At 50.4% G+C, this 11,192-nt stretch overlaps 1 protein-coding gene across 1 annotated transcript in view; it reads left to right on the forward strand.

The window, feature by feature from the left end:
- Cemip (cell migration inducing hyaluronidase 1) overlaps nucleotides 1-7,936 on the forward strand; it is a 159,067-nt gene extending 151,131 nt beyond the window's left edge. The window contains exons 29-31 of the mRNA XM_059269006.1: nucleotides 442-599; nucleotides 5,183-5,283; nucleotides 6,922-7,936. Of these exons, the coding sequence (XP_059124989.1) occupies nucleotides 442-599; nucleotides 5,183-5,283; nucleotides 6,922-7,049 (387 nt within the window). The 3' untranslated portion in view covers nucleotides 7,050-7,936. The remainder of the gene's footprint in view (nucleotides 1-441; nucleotides 600-5,182; nucleotides 5,284-6,921) is intronic.
- Nucleotides 7,937-11,192: the final 3,256 nt, after the last annotated feature.

Raw genomic sequence — 11,192 nt, forward strand, 5'->3', positions numbered from 1 at the left:
TTAAGGCATTTTCAGAAATACTATTTCTTTCTTTCTTTTTTTTGGGGGGGCGGTTTTTCAAGACAGGGTTTCTCTGTGTACCTTTGCACCTTTCCTGGAACTCACTCTGTAGCCCAGGCTGGTCTCGAACTCACAAAGATCCACCTGCCTCTGCCTCCCGAGTGCTGGGATTAAAGGTGTGCGCCACCACTGCCCAGCAGAAATACTATTTCTTGATAAAGTCAAATTCACAGGTTCCTAGTGGGTATATCTTTTGGAGGGTCACTATTCAAACCTACAGATAGCACAGGGAAGTGATGTAATGAGGTTTTATGAATTGTGTCACTGTGTAACTGTGTAACTCTGTCTTTAGTGTCTACATAGGAACCATATAGGAAGGAGAACCTTGGGGCTTCAGCTGTCCCCAGGATCCCTCATGCCTGTGTTGCTTTGACCTTGCAGGTGGATGGGAGGAAGTACCCTTGTTCAGAAGACGGCATCCAGGTAGTGGTGATTGATGGGAATAGAGGTCACGTGGTGAGCCATGGGAGCTTCAGAAATGCCATTCTGCAGGGGATACCCTGGCAGCTCTTCAACTACGTGGCAGCTGTCCCTGACAAGTGAGTCTATGTCTCAGCTTCTGAACTGTCCCGTGACACAACAGATTCCTGGCTAGGGCCCTGTCCCTCATGCCCAGCCCCACACGATACTTGCCAGTTAGGATGATCTGCGCCTACGGATTGTGCCCACTGGATGGGGAGCCCTCCATGCCTGTTGCTGTTCATGCTAGAGGCAGGACTGCTGTGGATATAGGTCAGACCGAGGCGGAGAGGTCTGCTGGCTCACACCTTGGAAGGCTGCCTGACCCTCTGCCCCCGTCACAATACTCTCTCCCAATGATCTCATCCCCACCCACACCTCCAATAGGATCCAAATGCTGGTGGCTTCTGAAGTGCTCCAGCCTGGATCTCCTTCCTAAACCCCAAACGTTCCTGTCCAGTGGCTGCTTAGAGGATGCCATCTAGATGTCTCTCACGGAACTAAATTCTCATCCCCTCGTCTCTTCTTTTTATCTTTTAATCCTCCGGATCAACCATTCCTTTTGTTTTTTCTAAATCATCATCCTCCAGATGTTTAGACCAGATTCTGAGCTTAATACTGAGTATCTTTCTTTCACTCCATAATTATAACACAGTCTAACACAGTCCATTGTCCTCCCACCTGGTCCCTCCTTGGTGTCCTCTGTCCCTGTTGGTCACCAATACCATGACCAAGGTTCCTGACCAGCTCTTTTCTTCCCATCTCCCATGTTGGAAGTTAGTTTGAGCTTCTTAAATGTTAGAATCCTCGGTAGCCTCTCCTCACTTCTTTCCAAGTCTAGCACATCTGTGTCCTCCTCCCCAATATCTTTTCCAATCCATCCACTGCTCTCCACTGGAGCACTGCTTGAACCAGAATTGGGGGCCTTGATGGATGCCCCATCAAGGAATCAGCCCTCTTGACGTTGGCTCCACTTAATCTCTGCTTGTTGAGTCCCCGAACTGTACTATGGGTATAGAAATCTCTCTGTAGCCACAAGCTGATGGAAAAGAGCCTGTGCAATCCACGTGGCACCTGTAACATCTGGGGGTTCGTAAATAGTTAAAGAGTGGTGAGAAGCGCCCTTCTGGATGTCCTCTCATGGTCCTGGGGGAACTGGACTCCATGTGCGATTCTGGAGAACAGGTTTGGCTTGGTCACATTTTGTATCTGCTCTTCCCACATTTACTCAGTGTTCCTTTCACATCATATTTGCATGTATGTATGTATGTATGTGAAAGCAAATGCATGCAGGCATATATGGGTGTGCACACATGTGTGTGGAAGCCAGAAGACAACCTTGGGTATCATTCTTTAGGGCACTTTTTTTTTTTTGAGGAAAGGTTTCTCATTGGCCTGGAACTCTCCAAGTAGGTGAGGCTGGCTGACCAGCAAGCCTTAGGAATCTGGTGCTTGTCTCCATTTCCTTAGCACAGAGATTACAAACACAGGTGCCACCACACCTGACTTTATTTCACATGGGTTCTGGGGATCAAACTCAGGTCCTTGTGTTTGCAAGACAAACATATTAACATTGGGCTGAGCCAGCTCCCCAGCCCCACACTTTAGTTTTCCTGTGCAGATTCATACAGAAGAACGCAACTTTCCAAGTTGGGAAATTTATCATCTAGAGATCAGTAGGTTTCAGGGCTTTTTTGGCCATGGGACTTTTTTCTTGAAATGAACCAGAGCACAGAAGCTGAGAGTGAGAAATAGCCCCCAGACTTTTGTTGAAGTGGGGTGTGGGGCTCCTTGCAGCCTTTGCACATCCCTTGGAGAAACATAGATGGTCTCAGTCAGTCTTTGGTTGGTAGTGGAGACACAGACAGGAATGAGATCCTCCAGTGCCTCCCTGGCCTCCTGGGAAACAGCAATTGGGTGGGGCTGGGCAGGTGCTTCTGTTCTGTGGCTCAGACCTAGGCTAGGGCTATTCTTCCCTTCCCCACCCATGTCCAGGACCATCACTGACCCTAGGGTCCCAGCAGCTCACACCACAGACACTGAGAATAGCTTCTGGGAGCCTCTTCTGACTTTCCACCTGTGTGAGACTATGTCAGCAGGCACAGGGGCTGAGTGGTCAAGGGAATAATGTACCAGGGAGAGAGACCTGCAAATCATACCAGGAGGCTGTATGATAAGCAAGCCTGTCTCCATGTCCACTTATGTCAGCTGACCCAAATGCCACCCTGAGCGTATGACCTTCCTTTGGGCTCACTGCCACAGGCCTGCAGTGTTTATTCTGAGTCTGAACAATGGGGAAATTTCCTCTTGGGAGCAAAGCCTTGATCCACCCCAAGGATGTGTTCGCAGTGAAGCCTTTCTCATTAATGGGCCTCACCTTGCCAATCCCTTGGGCCTCTGCCTTTTAGCCTACTCAAAGAGCCCAAGACAGCTCCTAGTTGCTTTCCCATTGGCCCTTACTGCACACAAGCCTCCCTTCTGCTCCCAGTGGAACAAAATTGGGGGTAATAGCGAGTTCTAGAATCCCATACAGTTTTTCCATGTCTGGACTGTGGTCTGTGGTTACAGAATTCCACTGAGTTAGGAGTCAGAAGCCCCGTGGAGCTTCTACCCTGTTTCTGTTCTGAGGCCGGTGCTCACTCCCCATGTCTGGCCCAGCATGAGTCTGCCACTATGGAGACTGTTTTCTTAGCACCGAGGACTAAATACAGCCCAAAGCAAGAAGAACAGACCGCCCACTCCCCACCGAGATTTCTGCAAATTGGGTCCTTCTGGCTCCTGACCCCTGCCCTCCTGAGCAACCCCTCTGGGAAGCCTTCACAAATAATGTGTAACTGTTTGGTCAGTCTCCCATTGACAAATCAGGCTCATCTTGCCCGATGAGAGAGGGTGTTGACACACAACAGAGGCCGTTCTGGAAATGCAATGACTACACAGTGTCCTTCCCAGAATGCCCTCAGACTGGGCCACACACACTTCCTGCATCTGAGAGGAGGCGAGGCTGTACAAAGCCCAGTGCCATCCACAGAAACCACTAACACACACTGCTGGCTCCACACTTGCCACACAAACATTAGGACCTGCGCTCAGATCCCAACACCAGTGTAAAAAGCTAGTCACAGCCACACCTGTGCCTGTAACCTGTGAGAGACAGAGACAGGAGGACTGCTCAGGTTTGCAGGCTGCCAGCCTAGCAGAAGGTTCAGTGAGAGACTCTGTCTCAAGGGGATAAGGTGGAGAGTGGTGGAACAGGCCATCTGATATCCTCCCCTGCCCTCTACATGCACACAACACACACACACAGGTCCACAGAAAAAGAAAGAGAGAGAAATATGGGCTCCACTGGGAACCCAGCATGGGGCATGGTCACCGTTCTTACGAAATCAGCCTGCTGTGAGTTGGCAGCATGGTCCTTAGGAACCCCAAGCAGAGCCCCTGCAGCAGGGCTCCGAGACCCCATGCTGTCAGGAACTCATGGTGGCTTTGTAGTTTGATAGCTGTTCCCTCTTCCTCCCTGGTGTCCCCATTCTCAGTCCTCTTTTGCTCCCTTCCAGCTGTCTCAGCTTCCTCCATCACTACATTTTTATTGGCTTCTCTCTCAAACATAGTTGAGATTATTTGAATGAAGAAGCACGTATTATCTGGGCATGATAATGTATGCCTATAATCCCGGTACTGGGGAGGCAGAGACAGGTGGATCTCTAGGAGTTTTGAGGCCAGCTTGGTCTACCTAGTAAACTCCAGGCCAGCCAGGGCCACATAGTGATACCCCCTCTCAAAAAAATAATCAGAAAGAAGGAAAAGTAGGAGGGAAAGAGGGAAGGAGGGAGGGAAGGAAGGAAACAAATGCATAACTACACACAAAGAAATGAAATAGCATTGAACTTTATGAGCAATTGTCTAAGTTAGGGTTTTTATTGTTATAAAGAGATACCATGACCATGGCAGCTCTTATAAACAAAACGTTTAATTGGGGTGGCTTGCTAATAGTTTCAGGGGTTCAGTCCACTATTATCATGGCAGGGAACATGCAGGCAGATGTGGGGCTGGAGAAATAGAGCTGAGAGTCAGGAAGTTGACTGAGACACTCGGCAGTATCCTGAGCATAGGAAACCTCAAAGCCCACCCCCACAGTGACACACTTCCTCCAACAAGGCCATACCCACTCCAACAAAGCCACACCTCCTAAGAGTGCCACTCACTGTGAGATTATGGGGGCCAATTACATTCAAACTGCCACATTAACTATTTTATGTTAGAGAGAGAGAGAGAGAGAGAGAGAGAGAGAGAGAGAGAGAGAGAGAGAGAGAGATCTGAGAAGTCACACTATGAGTCCCAGCACAGGATCTGGTATAGCACCCTGAGATAACATGCTCCTCACACATACTCTGTCCTGCTCGTGGGCATATATGTAAAAGCAAAGGGCCTTGTCTAGGCTTGAGAAGACCAGGAACACCAGATGTGGCCAGATGTTGGGGAATACTTGTCACTGAAGGGAAAGAGTATGTTGGCTAAGACAGAGGGAAGGATATTCTTTCTCAAATCCCTGGCCAGGCCTGGGTGCTGCCACCACAGGTTCTACCCGAGGCCAGCATCCCTCCTGCATCCCCCTTACCTCAGTTTCCTCTCTTTCCTGTCATCTGACCAGTCTCTTCTTCCTCAGTTCCATAGTTCTTATGGCATCGAAGGGCAGATACATCACCAGGGGCCCATGGACCAGAGTGCTGGAAAAGCTTGGGGCAGACAAAGGTCTCAAGTTGAAAGGTAAGTCAGAGTGAGGTTAAAGCTGACCTCAGACCTGGGGCAGACAGTGTAGAGACGCCATTATCCTTGCTGCATCCGTGACACTCTTTCCCACTAGGCTTGGGTACAGCCCGAGGATCCTCGGCATAGCCGGTGGCCTCCTGGCCTGGTGCCGCCTGCTAACCAACCTACATCGGTTAGCTAACTACAGCCCATTCATTTTCCCTTGTGACCCGACACTGGAAGAGCACTTCTAAAGCTCTTTGCTCCTCTCCTCCACAAGTGGCCTTTTAGGCAGTACGAGCCTTTGTCTGACCATGCAGCCTGGCCAAGGGCCAGCAGCCTCCTCATAAGTCCAGCTGGTCTGCTTTTGTAGCATCAATTACAGTTTGAAAAATTCTTGTTTGTCTTCCAAGACAGGAAAAGAAGAGAGAATTAAATCCCAGAGACTCTCCATGCTTGTTTAAGGTCACACAGCTCTTCTGTGATGAAACCCCAGCCCAGACATCCTAGATATGCTGGATAAAGCTAGCCAGATATAAATATCCATGTCCACGTGATGCTCATTTGTCATAGATTGTTCAGAACAAGGCCCCAGAGAGGTTTAAGTGAGAGGGAGAAGATGTGTGAATGAAGACTACCATGATAGCCACCAGCCTTGCACCTTGCTGAACTTTTAATAATTATCTCATGCATTCATAAATAACTTAAGTATCAGGCATGGTTCCCTCCACAGAAGAGGAAGAATTCAACAGTTCCGTAGTGAGGCGCTTGCTTGGATGTGGACCCTTGCCTTCCTGAGCCAGGTCCTGACTGTGTCCTGATGATAATGAGCATCAAAACAAGCAGCCCATGATGCAGATATTTATTCCATGCTGCAGCTAGAGAAAAATCTGGAAAGATACAAGCCTGTCACAGCAGCCAGTAGAGAGATGGAGTCAAGGTCATTTCCCTGAATCCCCAGGGCTATTTTTAGGCTTCTATCTGTTACATTAAGATGCTATTGCCAAAAGGCTCAGATATACAATGACCAATGTCAAGTGGTACTTGTCCGGAGGTGATAGATGGGCACTGCCTTCCAGTCTGAGCCAGTCCTGCGCGTAGACATGGGCCTCCAAGTCACTGAAGTGCAGGGCAGAGACCATGCGGCGTGGAAGCCTAAGATCTGGGGGTTCTACTCAGTCCCACACTGTGTGTCATTCATGTCCTGGGAAGATCCTTCCCTCCCAGAGCCACAAAGTGACAGATCTTGAAGAAAAATGCCACCATTTCACAGGTGGGGGTCAAAGGCTACAGAGACTTTCTGGTGGCCGTAGGTCAGCTGGAAGGCAGGCAGGCAGGAATCCTGCTCGCACTCTTCCCTCCCCACCCACCCTGTCTCGTGCTGAGCATGGCTCGCCTGTAACTTACAGAGCCTCTACCCTACTGAGGTGGCCGGGAGGCTCAAGCGATGCCTACAAGCCCCATACCAAAAGGTGCCCAGTCCCAGGGCCAGCTGGGCTGAGAGCTTACCCGAGAGGGACAGAGCCCAGTGGAGCTGGGAAAGGGATGCCCCACTGGGGCAGAGGATGCTGGAGGGGCGTGCTAGGGCGTGCTAGGGCACACAGCACTTCTCTACTAGCTCCCTCATTGTCACCCCCTTGATCCCCCACTTTACAGAAAAATTGGCCTTCGTCGGCTTCAAAGGCAGCTTCCGACCCACCTGGGTGACCCTGGACACTGACGAACACAAGGCCAAAATCTTCCAAGTGGTGCCCATCCCCGTGGTGAGGAAAAAGAAGTTGTAAGGACAGCTGCCACTGTTACCATCGCGGGCTGGACTCCTACAGCAGCCGGGGACAGGATGGCTGGGTCCCCTGGTTTTCAGCCCCACTGGGCTAAGGGACGGATATCGAAGACCTTGGTGCTGCCTGCCCCTACTCCAGTCTACCTGCAGCACCCGGGCAGCGCTGGCTGATGCTACAACCTCCTTTTGGGTGCTTCTCTCCTGTCTGTGCCTCGTCAGGAGAGGCATGGGGACCATACAAAGAGACCTGGGTTGTGCTGGCAGCGAACGGCCACTCGGGCAGGAATCTGAACCCAGGTAGGCGGTGGCTCAGATGATGGGACCACTCACAGATTTCCACAGCCACTTGCAGACACATTAAGTGGCAGATGGCGGGGAGGCCATCTTGACTCCTGTAATCGAGGATAGGGCTTCTTGGGATTAGGAGCTGGCTGCAGACAGAGCTGGCCAGGGTGGCAGACTGTGCTGGAGAGGAGATGGAGTCCTCTTCTGAAGAGGCTCCCCTTTCGAGAGACTTCAGCTGGCACACTGGAGTGGGGACTAGGTGGCTACTGGAGGACCTCCCTGGGATGGCAGAACTCCACAGTGTTTTGCTCTGTGCCTGGAGTCCAGCAGTAGAGGTAATCCTTGTAGCTGACGTCTCTGCTGGGAGTGCCCTTGATACAGGGGATAGAGAGGTGAGAGCTCGCACCTGGGGACCTGGGGTCAGCAGATGACAGGCAGCCAGGTCTCGGTATACTCTGATACCAGGCTGAGAGGCCAGAAGGAAGTGGCACAGTTGACCAGTGGTAGATGAGGGGACGTTCACACCATCCAGGAACGTGGGGGAAGGCTTCTTCTGGGCTGCCTGGGTGCTGGCAGGAGTGAAGGACAGAGATGGTAGAGAGAGATGAGGTGACCTCTGGCATGGCTCAGAGGTGGAAGGCTTTCCTGCCACCACCTGCAGCATCTGAGTCACTGCAGGTCACCTTTTGCCCTCCACAGCTGGCCCACGTATGGTAGGGTCAGCAGAGAGAAAAGGGCTGAGCTACGATGCACAGAACCTAGTTCAGGCTGGTTTCCAGATGGCCCCCTCTGACCCTGAGAGAGGGAGTGTAGTTCACAGATCTGAGGCTCTCCCACGGGCCTTGGTGCACTTCAGCCAAGAGCTGAGCCGAAGACAACTCCAGGATATCTGAGCATGCTCACACCATGGTGAATCTGGGGTGTCAGAGACGGAGAGGAAGTCCAGAACTTTGCAGCTATATCTGAGGAGAGTGAGACCCGAGATGGGAAAGAGCCGCACGGCCGGGTCTGTGAGTCCCAATCTCAGCATCCACTGCCACATCACACTGCCTCAACAGCTAGCCCAGGTGTCCAGTGCTCCTGTGGTAGTTACTGGAAGGGGGCATATCCCACACAAGGGGAGAGGTGGGCCAGATAGAATGATCTTCTGTAAAGGGCTTTTTCATCTTGAACCCCAGTGCACACTCCACACTCCCCTCTAGGCAGCAGCCCGGCCACCTTCATCTTCTTCACACTGCCTGCCACACTCGGGCACGGGCTACTCATGACTGTGGAATCCTCTTGGTGCTACCTTATTCCACAGCGGTGCTGGAATGCCCAATGGATAGCATCAGGATATGCCAATGTGCTTCTGGTGGGCCAAGTTGGCTTTTCATGGGTGGGGATCTGAGAGTGGTTGGCTCTGGCCCGGGGTCTCTCAGCTGCTGTGAACCCTGTCTGAGCAAATAACTCAGACGCCCAGATGAGTGGAAACCATCCATGTTCAATAATCTTCTGAGGTATCGGGGGTTCCCTGGGGTTCATGAATGGCATGAGTCCCCTTTTCTTCCCAACCACAAACTCTTTCAAAGACTTTCTTGGTCCTCTCTGCCCAGTGATGCCAAGGAGCCTTAGTCCCAGCGTCCATTCTCCAGGTTGAGCCAACTCTCAGGGGGTCTTGCTCACTGAATAGGTCTTCTATGCTAGGAGGTGTCTGTGGGTCTCAGCCTCACAGACAGGGTTGCTTCAGTGGCTAACATCACAGGAAAGACCTCTTCTGGGGAGATGAGTGGGAGGGGGGAAGGAGATAAAAGTGACCTCATATTTTTCTTGTCTAAGTTTCATTGGATTTTTAGTGCGAGGGTCTCACACTGTGAACCACTGAAGATGCGATCACTTTCAGGTGGCCGTGAATGTTGAATGTCTTTGGCTCAGTTCGTTTCAGCAAATACCTATTGGAAAGTTCTCCAGGCTGTACATATGTTGAGCAGTACAGGGTTCTGTAGAGAAAGCCTTCTCTCCTAAACCATTCACCAAGAGTCCACGTCCAGGCATTAGCACAAATGTCTTTCTTGCTTAGAAAGTCGCTCTTGTCCTTACTGTTCGTCAGCACTGCCCTTGAGTCAGGCACCTTTGATCCAAAGGCTCCTGAAAGGCGCATCTTCTTCCTGTTGGCTAAATAGCTGGCCCTTTCTCGGGAATTGTATGCACAGCATGTTTTGTATGTAAATGTCCCTTGTAGTTGTCACCATGAGCAAAGGTATATTTTCTATTTATTTATTATGTATGCACTTCAAGAAGTCGCTGTCAGAGAAGTGAAGAGTCATCTAAAGTCTTCTGTTAGAGGATGTGCTTTGGAGCACTGGGAAGGGGTGTGCCCAGAGCCAAGGACATCAGCTCTGGTTTGGAAAAAAATCCTGCTGTACCATATTAAACATACAAAGGATGTCATTGTCTTGTCTGCTTGGTTCATTTTCTGGGACAGTGAGTCTCATGTTAAAGCAGTTGTCTATGGAAAGTAAGATGGAAATCACCCAAGTCTGCCCCACTTACTTCCTGGTCTTGTTCCCAAGAGCTACTTACATATCAGAATCCCACCTTGCTCCCATCCCACAGGAGTGCTGAGAAGAGCAGATGGAATGGTCCACCGGCAGAGAAGATGCCATTTCATGTGACCAAGCAAGGCAGTACTTGCCTCATCCTTAGGTCCCTTAGCCATCAGGAAGCTCTCAATCCTCCTCCTCCTACTAGGGAACCTGGGGAAGGCATCAGACTGGGGCCTAGAAGACCACTGTCCTTCCTCTCAAGTTCTGACCAGAGGACAAACTCCACATCTGAGAGGGGCATGGCCACAGAGACAAGTCCAACCTGAACTCAAGACAAGGGGTAGGGACGGGTGGAATGGGCTCCAGAGAGGAGTGAGGAGGCACACTGTCTGAGCAGAGTGAGCTGGTCCAGACCACTTGTGGATGACATTTAATTAATTAAGAACAATTTAAAATAAGTAAGTTCCTTAACTGGCCACACTGCAGATATTCCACAGTCATCGAAATCTAGTGACCACCATTGAGGACTGCATGGATATAAAACATGTTCACCATCATAGAAAAGTCCTCTCTTGATACTGCCCAGAAAGCTGCTGAGACTTACACATTGGCATTAAAAAAAAAAATCTATGCCCCTAGTGTGAGTAAGAGAGGGTGAATGTGGGTGGACACAATCCGCTTAAAGGAGCTGGTACCAGGTTAGTGGTGCTAAAGCTGTCAGTAAACAGTTAATTAGATGATCCATTGATGAATACACTGTGTAATCAATACAGTGACAATACATGACCCAAGCATTAAGGATGTCGTCACTGAGTAGGATGGCTCATATCTGCAATCCCAGCCTTGGGGAGGATGAGGCAGGAGATTGTGAGGTGGAGAGCAGAGTGTATACACACTGCTTACCTAATGCCTCCAGTTCCTCCTGGGGGGTTCCTGATGACTGTGTCAGGAGCAACACAATGTGCCCAGGGTCCACTCTGGTCACATATTGCTTCTTTTGCTTTGGATCCTCCTGGGAGTTGCATGGTCCTGTTTAGGCCCATAAGAGGACCCAGTGGGTGAAAGTGCTTGCCTGGTGACCTAAGTTTGATCCCCAAAACCCATGTACTGTCACACACACACACACACACACACACACACACACACACACACACAAATACAATTTGTTTTATTAAAGGCCTAGTCTCAAGGAAAGAAAGGAGAGGGAGGAGGAGAAAGGAGAACAGGGGAGTGGGGGAGAAACATTAGCATTGGGAAGCAATCACAGTTGTACTCTTGTACTATGCCAGACATCATGCCCAAAAAGCACCATGAAACAGTAAACTATGCCAGGG

This window comes from Peromyscus eremicus, chromosome 1 (assembly GCF_949786415.1).
Source record: "Peromyscus eremicus chromosome 1, PerEre_H2_v1, whole genome shotgun sequence".
In the NCBI taxonomy this organism is placed as follows: domain Eukaryota; kingdom Metazoa; phylum Chordata; class Mammalia; order Rodentia; family Cricetidae; genus Peromyscus; species Peromyscus eremicus.